Source organism: Vigna umbellata, chromosome 11 (assembly GCF_029865625.1).
Source record: "Vigna umbellata cultivar VRB3 chromosome 11, Vumbellata_1.0, whole genome shotgun sequence".
Classification (NCBI taxonomy): Eukaryota; Viridiplantae; Streptophyta; class Magnoliopsida; order Fabales; family Fabaceae; genus Vigna; species Vigna umbellata.
Genome location: NC_142175.1, coordinates 6,743,421 through 6,764,064, shown reverse-complemented (window position 1 = coordinate 6,764,064; position 20,644 = coordinate 6,743,421). Strand labels below are relative to the sequence as shown.

General features: G+C 33.9%; 1 protein-coding gene across 2 annotated transcripts; it reads right to left on the bottom strand.

Annotated features, from left to right (window-relative positions):
- Window positions 1-15,885: 15,885 nt before the first annotated feature.
- On the bottom strand, window positions 15,886-19,626 carry LOC148190860 (protein trichome birefringence-like 34). Of its 2 annotated transcripts, none has more exons than XM_088102177.1 (5): window positions 19,202-19,626; window positions 18,790-18,953; window positions 17,515-17,711; window positions 17,132-17,290; window positions 15,886-16,380 (listed from the first exon to the last, which is right to left on the bottom strand). In XM_088102177.1, the coding sequence occupies exons 1-5, from the start codon at window positions 19,398-19,400 to the stop codon at window positions 16,032-16,034; spliced, it is 1,068 nt and encodes a 355-aa protein (XP_087958303.1). In that variant the 5' UTR covers window positions 19,401-19,626; the 3' UTR covers window positions 15,886-16,031. The 2 variants fall into 2 exon arrangements, with proteins under 2 accessions (XP_087958303.1, XP_087958302.1); XM_088102176.1 differs by having other exon boundaries at window positions 18,790-18,967; window positions 19,202-19,542.
- Window positions 19,627-20,644: the final 1,018 nt, after the last annotated feature.

Here is a 20,644-nt window from a genome sequence, read left to right as displayed (position 1 = left end):
TGAATTTACAATCCACAGTAGGTAGAAGCAGTATAAATAGTAACCAAATATGGATAAAAAACATGCAAAAAACACGTTTTAAACCTTTTCTCATAGCCACTAATAGCTGGAAACTATAACAGGCACAAAGCGTGACAATAAGGTGAAGGCAAAAGAGGTTGCGGTTGCACAAAATGGCCACGTGTCAAGCAGAGAGGATGACAAAATATTGAGGAGAGGAACACGTGTGAAGAGGGAGAATACAAAATGGGAGGATTTCATTCGGGGTTGATTACGCTCTTGGTATGGACCCCTCTTCTTTGCAACTACTCCTTCTCTCTGAATATTCTTCTCTGTTCTTTGATTGGAAACCCTTTTAAAATCCCCTCCATCTTTTCCTTTTCAGAAATGGCCTATGTTAGTGTGTAGAGTTACTCATCCTATTCTACTACCTCCATTGTCATTTATTTTAGTGCCTCTTGTTGCTTGTACTGAGACAGAATCGTTTTCAATATTAAAAGCCCTCATACTCTGCGTTTCTCTTTTATTTCTTATTGCACTGTTACATTGGTGCTTTCATTGTCTTCCGTGGCTGAGAACACAAGATTGAAAGAGCTTCAAAATGAGATCCGTGCGACGACGGATGATCTGCAACGTCTAACAACAACTGTGGAAAAGCTGTAGAGCACGATAGATGAACGAAATCGAAATCAAGACTCGACGATGGATGAACTCAAACTCGTCTTACAACAACTATTGCAAAATTCCACCCAGACATTTGGAAGTCCTTCGAACTCCAATTCCACAGTCAGAGTTCATTCGCTAAATTCTATGAACCCGGTCAAGGACATTTCTCTATGTTTTCCGCACTTCGATGGCTCCACTCCAGTTTTAGAATGGATTTTCAAAGCGGATAAGTTCTTCAACTATCACAACACACCTGATGCTGAGTGTATTGAAATAGCTTCTATGCATTTTGAGAGAGATGTGGTGCCATGGTTCCAAATTTGCAGAAGATTGAAGCGGTCACAACTTGGACAACATTGACGCGTCCATTGGAATCTCAATTTGGGCCCTCTTCCTTCGATTGTCCTATGGCAGAAATGTTTAAGCTACAACGACAAGGATCGGTATCAGATTACTATATGAAATTTATGTCGCTTGCAAATAGATGTACGGGTTTAACTGAGGAAGTTATTTTAAATTGCTTCATGAGTGGTTTAAATGTTGATATTAGAAGAGATGTGATTACCTTGACTCCAACAAACCTATTACGAGCAGTAGCATTAGGTAAATTGTATGAAGAGAAATACATGCCAAGAACCAAACCTACTCCTAATTACGCCATTCGATACATGAATTCTCCGAAAGTAACAACTTCCTGGAGTCAAAACACCACAAGGAACATCCTACCAGCTACCAAATCATCCTTACCCTCGTTGTTACCTAATCCACCATGACCACCATTAAGAAACACAAATGTCAAAAGAATAAGCCCAGCAAAAATGCAATTAAAAAGAAAGAAGGGTTTATGTTATTTCTGTGATGAGAAATTCTCTTTTAATCACAAGTGCGCAACCAAGCAATGTTTTGTCCTACAATTGAGGGAAGACGAATCAGATAATGTGGAATCGGAGACTGAGTTTTCTCAAGACATGGAAGCAACTGTAAATGAGGATCATCACCTATCTTTGAATGCCTTGAAAGGTGGTTTCAGAGTAGGGACAATTAGATTTGTAGCGCATATTGGCACCATGCCAGTCAAAGTTTTAATTGATGGAGGCAGCTCCAATAACTTCTTACAACCTAGGGTGGCGAAATTTTTGAAACTTCCAATGGTGAAGACACCTTCGTTAAAAGTAATGGTTGGGAATGAGAATTACATGGAATCAGAGGGCTTAATACAAAAATTGACATTAATAGCACAGGGCAGTGTTTTCACATTACCTGTGTTTCTCTTGCCAATATCTGGTGCTGACCTCATCCTTGGAGCAAATTGGTTATAGACAATTGGCCCTCACTTAGCAGATTACGATTCTCTACAAATCAAGTTTTTGCAGGATGGTCGTTTCACCACATTACAAGGAGATAAAGACATGCTACCAGAAACAACACAACTACATCATATAAGGAGAATGATTGACACTAATGCTTTAGTTGAGATATATAGTCTGCAGATGGTACACCAAGACAATCACAATTTTCCTCTCTTGGAACTGCCCGAGCACATGGAGCCAGAATTGGTGATTTTACTCCAGAATTACAGCATTGTCTTTAGCCAACCCTGTGGACTACCTCCACCAAGGAGTCACGTTCACTCTATTCCTTTGTTAGAAGGATCAAATCCAGTCAAGGTGAAGCCCTATAGATACCCACACAGTCAAAAGGAAGAAATTGAAAAATTGGTGGAAGGCATGTTAAAAGAGGGTATTGTTCAGCCAAGCAACAGTCTTTTTTCATCTCCAATTATTTTAGTCAAGAAGAAAGATGGTACATGGAGGGTTTCTACGGACTATAGAGCCTTGAATGCTATAACAATTAAGGACAATTTTCCAATTCCAACTGTGGATGAACTTATTGATGAGTTGTACGGAGCCTGCTAATTCTCCAAGCTGGATTTAAGGTCTGGCTACCACCAAATTTTATTGAAACCAGAGGAAAGACACAAAACGATATTCAGGACTCACCAAGGATTATATGAATGATTGGTTATGCCATTCGGGTTGTCCAATGCACCAACAACATTTCAAAGTCTAATGAATCAAATCTTTAAGGGTGTATTGAGAAGATTTGTACTGGTTTTCTTTGATGATATATTGGTCTACAACTCAAGTTGGAAAGACCATCTACACCATCTGGAATTCGTGTTAAAGATACTCAAACAGAACCAATTATTTGCTAAGTTCTCCAAATGCAGTTTTGGAGTGCAGCAAATAGGGTATCTCGGTCACACTATGGCAGGAAATGGAATAGCTATGGAGACTGAAAAGCTAGATGATGAGGTTGTCGCGGCCCATCAAATTTGATGTGCAATTAAAATGCAGTATAGTGCTAGGAAGTGACTCCTAGGTCGTCTCTCAGGGACCAAATGTGGTTCAGGACTTAGGTCAAACACGTAGTGGGGGGTTTTGAAAGTGTTTTTATGATTAGAAATGAACTAAATTAAAACTGGAAATTAAATAAAACTAAACATAATTGAAAACATTGAAATAAATTAACAAAGCATGAATACCGAACATTATAGACAGCATAGTGAACGAAAACAATAGAATGAACGGTCCTAAAGCAAGATGTGTGAACTAATTAAAATATAGTAATAATAATAAAAAGAACGTTTGGCTAATAACGAAATGCACATTGCAGCTTGGAATAAAATGAAATGCAACACTTAAACTAATAAAGAAAGAAAACATATTGCAACTGAAAAATAAGCAACGCTTAAAACACCACTCCAAAGCAATTGAAAAATGAATCACCGCTTCATTACAAGAAAAGAAATTGTGCTTTTGGAATAATAAAAAAAACATACACCGGGCTTCGCTTCTCAAAGAAAACATAAAGTGTGCTTTTCTCCAAAATTAAAATCACCGTGCAGCACTCCAATAATGAAACACCGTGTGAGTTGAATAACATTTCAATGCAAGAGAGCGTGAATAATAAAATAAAATGGAAATGCAACGAGTAAGATAAAGAATTTAAAAGGCAACTCAACACAGAAAAGCTCTAAAGATAAAGCATGAACAGTAGCATCAAAATGAAATGAGTAAGCTGCTTCTCAAAGAAAAATGAAATGCTTTTCTCTCCATAATAAAAATCACCATTGTGCATTTTCCCAAGTCGTGACACCACCTTCTCAAATGAAATCAGCACTTGTGCTTCCTAAAGCAAAAAATGAAAACAACATCTCCTCCCAAACTATTAATCACTTGTGCGCTTCCCAAATTAAATCATCATGTTGTGAACATCATCGTCCATCTCTCCTATGTGCTGTTGGAATATAAAAAAAACCTAGAGCTGCTGCCCTCCAACTCACTCCCGTGTGCACCATCCTCTCCAGCAAGGAAATGAAAATAAGAACTCAATCGTAACCCTCCATTGTGGTGTCCGCTACTTCCTAAAGAGAAAGAAGATTCCTCGTTGGCGGGTGCTCTCCTGGTGGCGGTTGGACCACATCTTCTCATTGCCCATTCCAGGACCTCCCGCGTGTGCTTTCAATTCAGAATATAATCATCCCTCTTCCCTTGGGTGGCGGCTGGACACTTTAATTGAAGGTTGAATGACCAGTGGAGACTTGGGCTCCCTGCTGCTAGCGTGTGCTTCTTTTTAGAAGGTCCAGATCCCGTTCTTCACTCTCATTCCAGGACGTGGCAGTTGGACCTCCCTTCCTTGTGCACCTCCCAGGCCTGGTACTTTCTTCTCTGCTAGAACAACTACTGGACGTTTCCAAACAAATTGCCCATGGGCCCAAATGCTTCTTCAAAGCTGCTGGGTGCTGCACATCTATTCTCTCCAAGCACACACGTAAAGCCCATCCACACTGGACGCTCCCCATTCTCTCCTCTCCATCGCTGAAATATGCAAGCCGTGACCATGTACTGTTGGACCAAGCCAAGACCGTGACACCCCTTAATTTGTTGAACGTCACTCCTTCTTTTTGATTGAGTCCGTGTGGTGTGCTTCTTTCCAGCCCAAGCCGTGACACTCCAGCCCATCTCTTTAATTGAAATCAAAAATAAAACCCATGTGGGTGGCAACTGGACTTTGTATTAAATCAGTCAAATCCTATTGAGCCCTCCTTCTTGTGCATACTTCCTTGTGGAGAGTCTTGAATTATGTGGCAGCCCTTAAATGTCCCAAAATATTATCCAACAATTTCCCTTCAATTAATAATGCAAATAATTAGCCTCAGATAATTCAAATTAATTAAAATAAGCATTTCTGGTCAAATTAAGAACAATTAGTAGAAATGGGAAAATACTGGACATTTAAGCACACCTCATTAATTAAATCCAGTACAATAAGCTAAGTGAAATCAAGAAAATATTGACTCATCATTAGAGGCAGTAAAAAACTGGCTGAAACCTACAACCCTCAAGCAGTTGAGAGGATTTTTTGGATTAACTGGGTATTATAGGAGATTTGTAAAAAATTATGCCCAAATTGTTGCACCATTGACTGATCTATTAAAGAAAGATTCATTTAAGTGGAGTGAAGCAACAAATAAAGCTTTTGAAGAATTGAAGTTAGCCCTTACCACTGCTTATGTTCTAACAATTCCAAATTTTGTTGAACCATTTGTACTAGAAACGGATGCCTCAGGGTTGGGTATAGGAGCTGTACTGAGTCAAAATAAGCACCCTATTGCTTATTTATCAAAGAAGTTGTCCGTTAGAATGCAGACGAAATTTGCATATACAAGGGAATTCTATGCTATAACTGAATCCTTGTCTAAATTCAAGCACTATTTACTTGGTCACAGGTTCATTATTAAAACAGATCAGAAGAGCTTGAAGGAATTACTTGAGCAAACATTACAAAACCCTGAACAACAACAGTGGCTCCCCAAATTTATAGGGTTTGATTTCACCATACAATATTCCCCAGGAAAGGAGAATATCCCTACTGATACGTTATCTAGGAGCTTTACAATGGCATGGTCAGAACCTCTAAATACTTAGCTGCAAGCAATTGCAGAAGCAACCAGAAAAGATGAAGAATTGATAAAAATTTTCCAGGAGTGTATGAACAACTCCGGAAAGAAGGGTGACTATGCAGTCCAACACGACGTTTTGACTTGGAAAGGGAGAATTATGTTGCCAACTAATGCAAAAGTGATAAACCAGATCATAGGAGAATTCCATGGCTCCAAAGTTGAAGGTCACGCAGGTACTACAAGAACTATGGCACGATTGAGTGCTCAATTCTTTTGGCCTAAGATGAGAGACGATATAAGGAAGTTTATGAGGGAATGCACGATTTGCCAACAAGCTAAGGTAAACCAGTCATTACCTGCTGGATTACTACATCCATTACCTATTCCAAATCTGATTTGGGAAGACATTGCCATGGACTTCATCACCAGCTTACAAATTTCGCACGGTTATTCCAATATCGTGGTGATCATCGATAGACTATCAAAGTTTGCACACTTCATTCCTTTAAAACAAGGATTCAATAGCAAAATTGTAGTTGAAGCATTCATTCAAAATATTGTCAAACTATATAGATTTCCAAAATCCATTGTGTCTGATCGTGATAAGGTCTTCATCAGCAACTTTTGGAAGTTATTGTTCAAATATCAAGGCACGACCTTAGCAATGAGCTCCGCCATCGGATGGCCAAACGAAAAACTTAAACAAGACTTTGGAAATGTATCTCAGATGCTTTGTCTTTTATCATCCTAAGAAATGGCTAGAGATGCTTCCTTAGGCGCAATTCTGGTATAATTCATCTTTCCACCATAGTATTGGTATGTCTCCCTACCAAGCTGTTTATGGAAAATTACCACCAAACATAATCAAGTATGAGCAAAGTGATACTGATCTTGTAGATCTACAAGAGGTTTTAAAGAACTGTGATGCATTATTGACCAAATTAAAGGCTAAACTCCAGCATTCTCATAATTATATGAAAGGACAGGCAGATAAGAAAAGAAGAGATGTTTTCTTGGATGTGGGGGATCTTGCTTTAGTAAAGTTACAACCTTATAGGCAGTAATCCGTGATTTTAAGAAAGAATTAGAAGTTGAGCTTAAGGTACTTTGGACTTTTTGAAGTTCTTGCGAGGATTGGCAAGGTAGCTTACAGACTCCTCCTCCTAGAGTCAGCTAAAATACATCCGGTGTTCTACATTTCAGTGCTTAAGAAATTTCAAGGAGATTATAAACAACCATATTTTCCATTACCGCTTACTACAAATGAATTTGGACCAATCCTACAACCTTACCAGATTTTGGGTAAAAGAGTGGCTAACAGAAATGGAAGAGAAGTAGAAGAAGTGTTGATCCAATGGGATTCTTTGCATATGGCAGACAATTCCTAGGAAAACATAGAAGAAGTCAAGAAAGCATATCCTCAATTCAACCTTGAGGACAAAGTTGCTTTTCAAGAACGGGTATTATAACACGCACAAAGCATGACAACAAGGTGAAGGTAGAAGCGGTTGCGGTTGCACAAAATGGCCACGTGTCAAGCAGAGAGGATGACATAATATTGAGGAGAGGAACACGTGTGAAGAGGGAGAATACAAAATGGGAGGATTCCATTCGGGGTTGATTACGCTCTTGGTGTGGACCCCTCTTCTCTGCAACTACTTTTTCTCTCTGAATATTCTTCTCTGTTCTTCTATTAGAAACCCTTTTAAAATTCCCTCCATCTTTTCCTTTTCAGGAATGGCCTATGATAATGTGCAGAGTTACTCATACTATTCTACTACCTCCATTGTCATTTATTTTAGTGCCTCTTATTGCTTGTACTGAGACACACTCGTTTTCAATATTAAAAGCCCTCATACCTTGCGTTTCTCTTTTATTTCTTATTGCACTGTTACATAAACTGAACCTGTATATTGCGTTTTATTTTCAAATCATCTTAACAAAAGTATTAACTAGTTTTATATATTTTAAAGTTGGAATTTGGGAGTTTGTTTCTATTTTCATTCCTAAGGATTGAACTCCGAGAATTTTGAGATATAAGGAAATTTTGCTTAAACCCGATTAAATCACACAGTCGTGTTCTTTCTGAATTTAATATACAGATTCATATGCTTATATTTTTAATAAACAACACTTTAAAAAAGTGGTATTAATTTTCCTTATTTTATTTAAAAATATCACATCGACTAATATTTAAATAAGATTTAAAATATAAAAAAGTAAACAATTCATGTAAGTAAAATAAAATAAAATATAATTTTATGAATAAAGTGAGAAAATGAGTGTAACACTATTAAAAATGTAAAAAGTGGTGATCATTTACTAAAAATATCAGGGAGATTAATATGTATTAAAAAATTAAGGGAATGTGAGTGAATATACATTTATTTGAAAAATAAAATACGTGAATATCTATTTTAGTATTAAAGAGAATATTAGGGAGATTAATATGTATTAAAAAATTAAGGGAATGTGAATGAATATACGGGATTTGAAAAGTAAAATATGTGAATATCTATTTTAGTATTAAAGAGAATGTGTGCATCATTTATAAATCTATTTAATGAATAATGTGTGTAAATTAATGAAACACTAGATAGAGAAAAAAAGAAACCAGTATAATTGGTAGAAGAGAGAGAAGAAGAATAGTAAAAGAGAGAGAAAACCTGTTAAAACTTGTGTTGCACAGAAAAAGTATAAGAGAGAGAAAAATTAGCGCGGTTTGTACGAATTTAACGGAAGGGATTTCATTGATACAAATTTTATTAAGTGAGGACATAATTGACGTACTTTTTAAAGGATTGACTAATTTGACATTTTCGAGCGAAACTGGAGACAAAATAGGGTATTAAACCAACTTCAAACTTATCTGAAAGGATGTTCACAGCTAGGACTGACACATCATCAAGAACTACATAATGGGCCAATGTGAAACTTATCTAAAACCCAAGAATCAAGGCCCGAGTGTAACCGCAAACTTCAGCTCATGGGTGTTTCATCGTACACCTCCAAGATCTCATCCTGCACCTCTAAAAATTTCATTTTTAACCTTTTAACATCTCATCTCCATTCTGCACCTCTAACTTTTTCTAAAAGAATCAAGGCCCGAGTGTAACCGCAAACTTCAGCTCATGGGTGTTTCATCGTACACCTCCAAGATTTCATCCTGCACCTCTAAAAGTTTCATTTTTAACCTTTTAACATCTCATCTCCATTCTGCACCTCTAACTTTTTCAAAAAGAATCATTTCTTAACCTTAGTAAATATTTTTTTAATTTTTTCTCTTTTTTATTAAAGTAATAATGCTCTTCTTCAACTCTACACTCTTTTAATAAAAGAATTTAAAACTTTGTTTCTTATTTATAATTTAATAAATATGTAATTTAATTTAAAAATCTAATATTATTTAATATATTTTAATATTTTAATAATTATTAAAATATAATTTGTATTATTATAATAGTTATATTAAAAAAGTTAAAATTAAAATAATTAAAATAAAAGTAATAATAATAAAAATAAAGAAACAAAAATAATAAAAATAATAATATAAAATCTGATTTAATATATATAAATATATTAAATTAGATTAAAATATTAAATTAATGAAATAAGATTTCAAAACTTTTAGATTTCTTAATTATTATTACTTTAATTTAAATTTTTTAGCATTATTATTATAATAATATAAATTATATTTTAATAGTTATTTAAATATAAAATATATTAAATAATATTAAAATTTTAAATTAAATTAAATAGTTAATAAATTATAAATAAAAAACAACTGGAAATCCGATAACTGGATATCAATATTCGATGATTTTTTTTAAATTTTATTTTCAATTTAATATTTAATAATAATTTAATTTAATATTTTTATATTTTTATATATATTAAATCAGATTTTATATTATTATTTTGCTTTTTTATTTTTACTTTTATTATTTTTATTTTAATTATTTTAATTTTAATCTTTTTAATATAATTATTATAATATACAAACTATATTTTAATAATGGATTAAATATGTTTTTGGTCCTTAATCTATCAAGCGAATTTGCTTTTAGTCTCTCTTTCAAAGTAAGGTACATTTTAGTCTTCCTCTTTTAGGAAACCTTAATTTTTCGTCCTCCAAAACTAACGGCGTTAAAAAGAAACTGAGTTGGCTAACGGTGAAGTGTCACGCCATTTTTTTTTCTGACCTGAGCAAATCTTCCCAACTTTTTTACCACTTCAATCTTTCTCGCCGTCAATGCCACACTGCCAACACAATGTCACGCCGGCCAGCCACCATGTTGCCGTGAAACTACCGCTGCAGAAACGCTAGCCACCGCCATCCTCCATCACGCACCTCCATCATCAACACCCAGACGCGAGCAATCTCATCGCGCCACCACCTAACAAGTAGTGCCATTACGAGTTCAATCTCTCTGCCACCACTCTCCCTTCGTCATCCTCTACAAGCTCGCATCGGACCACCACCATGAGCAACCATTCACTGTCGTCGCGAGCCTTCACAACATAACCATCAAAATCGCCAAACCTACAATCCTCTAGGAAACCTACACCGTGAGACTTTTCCCTACGCCCTAAGCAACACCGTCGAACATCCAATCGGCGAAGCTCCTCCTCACATGCAAGACAAAACCCAGAAAACGCAACATCCCAAAAAACCCCAAATCAAACCCAGAAACTCAGAAAATTTCTTCTTGATTACGTTTTGGATCATGACCCGAATCAACAAATTCTAAAATTGGGGGTCATCGGCTAGGTGGAAATGGAGATCGAAGCCTCGAGATTTGAGGGAGTTGAAGAAGAGAGAGTGTGAGGATTTGACGGCGAAGTCATCGAGCAAAACGAGAACACGCTAATCTGAGGGTCGCTCTAGGGTGAAGGAAGTGCAGAGAAGATCGTGGGGGCCGAAGCGTGGGAGAGGAAGGGGGAGAGAGGTGAAGTGAGGGTTGGCGTGGGAGGTGATCAGGAATTAGATATCGGAGGCGTTGCAGAGTTCCTGGAAGAACTGTTGCCAGTGGCCGTAGGGGGCGGTAGAGACCGAGAATGAGTCCAGATGGGTCTTGCCGTGGATGGCTAGGTTGGAGAGGAGGAACTACTTGGAGACGGAGTCGAGACGGCACCAGTGAGGGAGGGAGATTGACTCAGAAAAAAAAATGACGTGACATTACACCATTAGCTAGGTCAGCTTTTTTTTAATACCGTTGGATTTGGAGGACTAAAAATTATAGTTTCCTAAAGGAGGAAGACTAAAATGTACCTTACTTTGAAAGAGGGACTAAAAACAAATTCGCTTGATAGATTAAGGACTAAAAACATATTTAACCCTTTAATAATTATTAAAATATGAAAAAATACTAAATTATATTAGATTTTTAAATTAAATTAAATAGTTATTAAATTATAAATAAAAAATAAAATTTTAAAAATTTGTTAAGGGATGAAGTGTTAAAGATGTTTATGATTACTTTAATAAAAAAGAGAAAAAGATGTGTAAATGAAATATTGGAGATGCAAGATAAAACACTGAAAATGAAATTTTTATAAAAAGTTAAAAGTACATGAGATGTCTAAAAGTTAAAATTGTAAGGAGGTGTAAGATGAAACACTCTCTCATTCGATTGATTTAGTATTAGAGAGTGGGCTGAACCAAAAAAGATTAAAATTGACGGACAACTTCTTCCTTCACGTCTATATGTTTCTTCCTACACCCCCATATAAAAGAAATTTTCCATTTTGCATTTTCCGGATTGTGCAACACAGTTTTGAAGTAGAAAATGACTTTCAGATTTTATAATCTTAAAATAAAAAATTACTTTCAAATCATGAAATTCTAAAAACAAAAATATTTAACAAAAAATAGTTCCAAATACTTCTGGAAGTATTTTTTACTTTCAATTTCTACAATCTAGGAATCTTTTTTTCCTTTTTCTAAAAAAATAGTTTTTTTATTATAAAATCTAAAGTCATTTTAACTTTTGAATTACATAGTCTAAAAATAGTTTTTTTACTTTCAAATACTATTCAAAAAGGATAAAAAAAGGGATTTTCTTCCAAATACAAAAGTATAGGAAGAATATATGGGGGTGCAGGAAAAAGCTAATAAATGGATGAAGCATATGGGCTAACCATAAAAATCACCCTAGACCAATGCATTTATTTATTCTCTTTAGTGTTTAATTTAATAACAAGCTTTTTCTTCATGTACTTAATAATTTTTAACTAAACCCACATGATTTTTCGAAACAATGTTTCACCAGTTGTAAAAATGACTTTCGGACTATCTGTTATAAAAATCTTTTGAAACAAGCTTTCTTCAATTTTTGGAACAAGCTTTTTGAAATGCATTCCGAAACAAACTTTCTAAAACCCATGAAATGTATTATGGAATGAGCTTTTTGGAAAAGATTTCCAAAACATATGATAGTTTTTGTAATAAGTTTTCCAAAACAAGCTAAAAAGAGTTAGGAGGACGCATGTGAGATTTTGTGATGCAACAATTAGTTATAGAATCTTAAAGAAGAGAGATGTGTACCTTGTTGTGTTTTACTTTTTTTTAGGCTTAAATGATTACTTCGTCTTCGTGTTAAGATATGAATTTTTGTTTAGTACCTGGTTTTAAAAATGAAGACATTGAGTCCTTATATTATGAAAAGTGTATGAATAAGGTTTTGTCCGTTAAATTGACAGCAACGACGTTAAATCCATGCTGATGTGATCGTACTTTTTCTTTTCTCTCTTCTGTTATCTAACTTTTTCTCTCTCTTGTTTAGTTTTTTCTTTGATGATTTGTTGAACTTATTATTTCTGTGAACCTTATTCATATACTTTTCATAACATATGGACTCAATGTTTTCATTTTTAAAATCGGATACTAAACAAAAATTTACCTGTTAATATGGAGACGAAGTAAGCATTTAAACATTTTTTTTATCTTTGTAGTTGCTATAATTGGATAACCTTTTTTCACTGTAATGAATTCATCAGTGACATAATACATATATAGAGCTTATCCATGTCATTCATTGTCATTTTGAAATTCATATTTCACTGACAACATTACATTGATCCTTTCACCTTGCCTTTTATCAGTCATGGTAGAAAACACCAAATTGAAAAGAATTTTTATCAAATGTCAAACAAATTTTAGAAAGTGAGACACTATAGTTAGCCTCACAATAAAAATAAAAAGAAAAAGCAAATCAAGAAGATGATCATATGTTACAAGAAGGAACCACATAGTCCGCCATAATAGCTTGTTTATTTTACCAATTGTTTTGGTTAAGAAGAAAGATTTACCGGGCCTTAAATGCAATAGTTTTCAAGAACAATGATGTCTCATTCCCGTTGTCGTTGATTTAATTGACGATTTATTCAAAGCTCGGTAATTTTCTAAGATCGATATTAGATTAAGTTATCATATGATTTATTAAAAAAATTATCAATATATAAAACAACATTTAAGACATGATCAATATATAAAACAATACTAAAGACACACAATGGATTAAGAGACACTTTCCCAGTATATGTGTGAGACCCTAGATAATTAACGCTGCAAATATATGTCAAATCTCAATTAATGCACCCACGTCATTGCTCAGTATCATTAAAACGCACTCACATTCTCTGCTGCACGTCTGCCATGTGTCACGTTGGAACATTCTGAAAACAGTAGTGGAAGACAGGTGTCCGCGTGTGAGAGAACGTCAGGTTGACTTGGGGAAGAGAACTGAATTTTCTGAAACACTCCTTCCCATTCTCTGCATGCACTCACCTTCTTCCTCAAAACTGATTTCTCCATTTTCTCCACCTTCTCTCTAGAACCAGTTCACCTTCTCTCTACTGTAACTCATCACCTTCCTCTCCGATCACGTTTCAGAACCGTAGAAACATTTCCTGAGACGTGAGCGTCATTCTGGACCGAACAGATTGGGATCTGAGCTGGTAAGTTCTCGTCTCTGACCGTTCGTCCATTAGGTTTCATGCGAAACCAGGTTCTGGTTTCATGCATAGGTTATATATCTGAGTTATTTCTGATTTTGGTGATTAGACTAAGTGAATCTGAGGATAGAAAGCTGTAAGAGGGCGAACCATACCCTTGCATTAGGACGTTTCACTCACTGATCCAGGTAAGGGAAGCTTATTAATTTAATTTATACTTGTATGTTGTATGAATGCATGATATGGGCTGATTGAGTATGCATGAACGAGCACTATTGTACTGAATGAATATGATTCCTGTTGGTTGAACTACATGTTGATTTTGATATGTATGGATTGAAAGATGGATGATTATTGTATAGTTTGATTTGTTAATATGATGAATTCTATAAAGTATGTGAAATAATGATGGATATGAAGTTATAAAGTATGAATTATATGAGAAATATTGAGTTAAGATAGATGAAAAATCTGAATGGAAATTACTCCCTATGATAAATTACGCTCGTTATCGTACGATCTTATACCGTTCGGTTTCCTAGTAAATGACTTAAAAATGAAATTCTTTCATTCGGAAAGAATTCTATTCGAGAACGAGCGTCCTCATTTAAAATACTATGTTTGAGCGTTCGGCTCAACGTAGTGATACCGTATACCTTAATTTAAATAATATTAAATTACCTCATATACTTTAAAATAAGTAGCGCTCGGTCTTATACCAAGCGTTCGTCTTAAGTAGCGCTCGGTCTTGTACCAAGCGTTCGTCATAATTGGTGCTCGGTCATCTACCCAGCGTTCGTTCTAATGTAGTGTTCGGTCTTATACCGAACGCTCGTCCTTACCTTTGATTTCTTAACGGATGTAAATAGCGTTCGTCCGAATACTTAGTAAATGTACATTGTCGCGTTCGATCATTGACTGGCAGTCGATTCCTTTAAACGAAAGGTTCCCAATGTAGTTAAGTACTCGTCTTGCTGTATCTTCATCCAAGTTGAGTTGACCTAACATCTTGGTACTTAAAATATTCTGAATATTGATTGTATCACTCTAGAGTCAGTTCATTTAACTGAATTGAGTAGCAATGACGTTCGTCAAATAATCATGTGTCGAGTTATTCTGATTGGTAACGGGTCCTTCTAAATCTTGCTTTTGACGTTCGTCCTCTTCATTCAGAAAACTGAACGTTCGTTATTTTGAGTAATTGAAACTAAAGATGAAAATGATCACAAAGTATGAAGTTTGAAAAGGTGAACACTATATGGAATGATTTTATGATTATGGATTTTGGACGAGCGTTCCAGGGAGGAACGACTCATATATGTTGATTATGGAATTTGGTAAAGTATGACTGTGGTTATGCTAATGCTGGCTTGGTCCATCCTGATATTCCGTGATACTCATCTTCACGTAGAGGAGAGTAGTCATGTGTGGGAATGGCAGGAGGTTCTATTCCTTAGGGGTACTTTGGATAGAGCTAACCTCGAGTGGCAGCTGTTGAGTGTATCCCAGTTACTACATCACTCGGGTGCGAGGACGCCTATAGCTACACAGATTCATACAGTCCGGACGGTCTGTCTAGTATATATATATATTTATATGTTAAGTTACATGTTGTGTGTGAATTGAAATGTTAAATGTATATGTTGATGTATGAATTAAATTATATAAGCTTACCCTTTCGTTTTCCTTGTGTTGTCTATCGTATGTGTACGTTCGTCCTGTCTTGCAATGATCATCCGTGTGGATGTGAGCAGAAGGCGAGGCAACTCTGGAAGATGTCATCGAGGAGGATAACTTAGTCGAAGTTGAAGTGAAAGCGGAGCAGTAGGACGTCCGTCCTTTTTAGTTTTTGATGTTCACTTTTGAATTGGACGTTCGGTTATTTAAGTTTTGAAAAACCGTTCGTCCTAACCTCTTGTAATTCTGTACTTAAGTAGTTTGGCTTTTGAACTTCGTTTTTTTTTAATGTAAAAACTGCTTGATGTGACTGTTAATTGTAATTAATTCTGAATTATGGTAATTACTGTATTTTTTGGGATGTTACAATATGATAATATGATTTTAATTATTATTTAAAAGATAATTATAATATACTTGAAATTTGATAAAACATAAATATAAACTTAAAGAGAAGTTTGTACATGCGTTCTTTATCTTTGTCTAACATAATGTACTTATTTTTTTATAAAACATTGAAGAGAAATTTGTACATATGTTCTTTATTCTTGTTCAACATAATTAATTTAATCATTATTATTAATTTTTATAATATATATAAAAAAATTACAGTCATAAAAAATGAAATGAGAACTATATCTGTATTTTAGTAATCAAAGTTAAATGAGATTTGAAAGATTAGGAGAGCATTCTTTACAATTGAACTCTCCCCAGCACATGAATGAAAAAAATAACAAAGCAAAAAGAAAATTGGAAAAGTTAGTCATGGATGGAGAATATAAGCATAAAGAAGCTCATTCCAGACATCAGGTACACCAGGGAGGCACCAATGTATGCAATCAGCATAAGTTTTTGGGTTTGATAACTGCTCTTCGGTCAGAGGGTCCCATTGCTTTCTATAGATTGATGGGTGCCCTTCTTTCCTATACTCTGAGAGCTGTGTGATGTTTAGCAATTCAACTTTCAACCCTCTTCCGTTCAAATCTTCAATCACATCTTCCACCACTCTCATCATACTTGGATATGAAGCATTCCCCCAATACCCTTCTTCTCTAATTTTATCTCTTTCTTCGTAACAATTCTCACCCTTAGCTCCTCCCCATTCATGTGCCCTGCATTTTTTTTATGTTAAAAATCCACTTATTGGATCATAGTGTGATTATAGAATATCATTAGTTGAAATGTCATTGACAAAATCAAAAGAAGATGCATAAAGGAATAAATGTTTACATGGTGATACTTAGATATTCAATTTGAACAATTGAAACTCATTCACTAAAACCTCAATATATATAAGGAAAAAACACAATTAAGTGAAAATTACGGTTAATCTGTAGCTTTGTAAGAATAGTTGTGAATTTTATCCTTTTATCTACTATGTATTCCTGGTTTTAGCTTACCCACTTTTGAAACTTTCTATACTGTATACACTACTTTTTTTCGTTTATTTTCACATTTTCATCAATTAAATCAGTTTTTTTTTTCTTTTTTTAGGATATCCTAAATGAATGACTTAAGTTTAGGATTCAATTGGAGTTAAATAAATGAAGTAAATGTATACAAAGCTAAAATTTCATCAAATATTCCAAACTTTCTTTTTTGTACGAAAAATATCTAAATTTGTTTTCAGTTTTAAATATTTGTACACAGGAAACATAATGAAAAAAAAAAATTGTTTTGAGTGTTTTCTTACACAAAATAACTTTTCTTCAAATTAGTTTTGTACTTAAAAATATTGCTTGTAAAATGCTTTAAACATTCTAGCCTAACTAACAAACGTGCATTATACAGATTATAACATTGAGGTAGGTGATAAGCTTATTCATGATGATGGTGAATAAAGATGGAGTTTGTGACACTTACTTTTGGTGAGTTGGTGACATAGAAACAAAGAACAAGTTGGTCTTGTTGCGATTAACATGAACTTCCAACCAATCCGACCATGTTCTCAAGGCCATTTCATACACTCTCACCATTCCTACCCTTTTCATCACCCCATTTGGGTCTCCAAATGAACCCCACCTGCTCATAGGTTAGACTGTCATTATTCAGATTACGACACTTAATTACCATCTTAACCAACTTCTTAGCCTTAAAAGTGAGTCAAACATACGCAAATTGTTGTGGTTAAGACATGTTGCAGATGGAACGAAATTGGTGAAAAGAACTGGAACAAGTGACATGTGAGAGTGTTGGAAATTGGAGTTGATGAAAAGACAATGATGGGTTGGTGAGTTTTTACTTACAAAACATTCATTGCTTTCCTTCTCCACCATAGGAAAGTGTTGAAGACCAAAATGTCTGCATCAGTCCAGTACTTAGCATGTTTCTCTATGGCATGCACTCTTACGGTTCGTTCAGCTACCCTGTGGTTCACAGGGTCATCTGAGTTTGACTCTACCAATAATGGAGCCCAATAGAACTCGATCGTTGCATTGTACTCCTTCATTAAATCATAATAATGTCAAATAATTAATGACCAACTAGTTGATATCATCTCACATAGACTATACTTGAAATTATGATAAGATTATGAAAGTATTTTTTATTTTCTTCAATGTGGTTTAACGATGAAGCTTGGACAGGTCTTATAAATGGTATGTCATCTATTTGACGTACACATTATCATACTCACCGTGTGTATCGGTAAAATATTCAATTTAAAAAGACATTTTTTTTTCATCTTTTGGATTTACGAAAGGATTCTTACATGACTTCAACATAATTTAAGAATAAATACAATAATTTTTTAAAATTTATAAACTTAATGTGTAAGTTTTTATCATGATTATAAAAATAAAGAATAGATACCGTATGATAGAAATATTTAGGTTATATATGTATTATTGGAAATGTTTTTATTTAACTTTATAACATCGTCATCATGTCAAGACAAGTATTTTAAAGTTGTTAATTTGTGTATTTTTTTCAAAGGTAATTGTTAAATAATAAATTTTAAACTTAACTCAATTTTATAAAACTAACTTATAAGATAAGATTTATAATTATATATATTGTAAATTGTTTTTAGTTCTAGTCGATGTGTGACTTTCAATCCATCTTTCTCATGTTGAGGTATGTACATTTCGTATGCAGGATTAAACATTAATAGATGACCCGATAACGACCAAATAGTGGATATGATATGTTCATCAAACACAAATCTCGCTAGAATATGTTCTTGACTTTGATACATGTTAAAAGGTGAACGTTAAACCGATTTTGTGAAGTTGAATTTGACTTAAAGTTTACTTTTTTTATAATAATAATTAAGAACATTATGAAATATCTTAAATGAATTATATTATCCTTTAGATAGATGAATTAGATTACTTTTGTATTAAGAGATAATATGTTTAGATTGTTATAGTTAACCTTGTCTGATTTTCGAGATTATATATCTAGAAATGTCTATATATTTGTGATGTGTCTGATTTTCGTGTCAATATCTGGATTGCAAATGGAAAAACACGTGAAAGGTATCTATATGTATTGAAATGGAAGAACTTTTAAAGACTTACTTCTGCCTTGAAGATGTTGAGGGACCCATTTGCAATGGTTCGCATGGATTTGAGAGTTGTGGGAACAGAAGATTCCACAAGGCAAACCATTGAAACCCATTGCCCTCTGTTTAGTGAATCCCCCACAAACACCATCCTCTTGTTCCTTAGCCTTTCAAGCAATGCTGTAGCATTGAACCTTTATTAACAAAGAACAAGCCACATTCACAAAACTCAAAACACATTCTCAAACTTAATATTCAAGCATACAAGTAGCCATAAAAGAACTAATATGTATTTCAAAAACAAAAATGTCAACAATAACAACATTCACTATAAAAATATAAAAAAATTAAGAATATAATCTCCTAAGATTTTCTTTACTTTTATAAATATTATGTAATATAAAATTTAAAAACTGTCATAGAAAGACCTGGGTAAGTCACATTGGTGTGGTTTCCACCTCCAATTCTGGTAGCCAAGGTCCTTTCTTCCAAACTTCTCACAAGCCAATTGATCAGACATGAACGTGCACTGTTGCTCCTTGTAGAGTGGATATGATTCATTATCAAAAACCCACTTCCCAGAAAACAAGTCACATTTTGATAATGAATGTAACTTGGTTCTTTCATCAGACCATTGATCTCCTTCTTGTGTTAGATAAATGGCAGTGACAACAAGAGTAGTGACTAAGATGGCTACAAGGGATTGAAAAATGTTTCTTATTCCCCAAGTGCTTCCTACTGTTATCTGATGTGCCTTTGCCATTTACATTCACTTTGATCTTTCTTCTCATCTCATATGTTGGTGAGCTAGAAGATTTCTAGCTTTATCATGTGGTGCTAAACTGTGAGAAGTAGTAGGTGGATCATGATTCATTTAGAAGCTTTTGCATGTTGTTGAAATTCATATTTTCATGGGAAAAACCCTAATTTATATCACCCACTTAGAGCAATAAAGATTTTTCATATAAAATTTATGGTTGAAAATTATTCTTTATAAAAAGATCAAAAGTCCTGTATTCTATACAGGGGGGGTGTTTTGTTATGTAAATAATTTAAATAACGTACCTATGGTTAATGAGGTTATACCTGATCATTAAATATACATGTTTATAGGCTGGTTATTTCTTTTTTACATATGGGAAACACATGTAAAATATATATCAAATATATTATATGAAATGTTTGTAATTAGTTTTGAAGAGTGGAATGATATCTTCACTAATTAATTAATTTGAAATTGTTAGTTAGAGAATGTTTTTCGCTGCATTTGCACTTTACCAACACTACTTGATATGGATATGGATTATTTCAATGTTTAGTTTGACATAATACGGAGACCAATTAAACGAGAAACCATTAGGTTGAGTTGTTGACGTTTTCTCAACCAAGAACATTGCTTGAAGAAAGATCGAGCCCTATGGTCCTTTTCATTTCTTTTCCCTAAACAAACACAAACAGAAAACAGAAAAGGGATTAAAATATCCAAAAGATTTTGCTGCAATATGAAACAAAGTTTTTTTTTTTTCCAATTGTGTTTTGAATTATCCCTTTTAATTATAATTTTTGTAAAGATAATCCTTTGTCAATTACAATTATATAGAATATGATTAAGTTATATTCAAAATCAAAGATTATACTTTTTAAAATATAATAATTTAAATTATTTTTTTATTATTTATTCCTTAAAACAATTTGATTCACATAATCAATATAATATATAATTATGATTAATGGTAAAAGTTAAGCAAAGTTTTCAATGATTTATGTACAATGTCAACTAACAAGAATATCACATAATGTTATATTTGATAATGTTAATATAATTTAATTTTTTTCTTTTAAAAATTTAAGAGATTTTGATAATTGCATAA

Excerpts from the sequence above, each read along its gene's own strand:
- LOC148190860 (XM_088102176.1), bottom strand. The coding sequence starts at position 19,536 with ATGGCAAAGGCACATCAGATAACAGTAGGAAGCACTTGGGGAATAAGA. Across the intron at positions 18,968-19,201 it reads CACCAATGTGACTTACCCAG|GTTCAATGCTACAGCATTGC; the intron begins GTCTTTCTATGA and ends TTGTTAATAAAG. Across the intron at positions 16,381-17,131 it reads ATGTCACCAACTCACCAAAA|GGCACATGAATGGGGAGGAG; the intron begins GTAAGTGTCACA and ends AAAAAAATGCAG.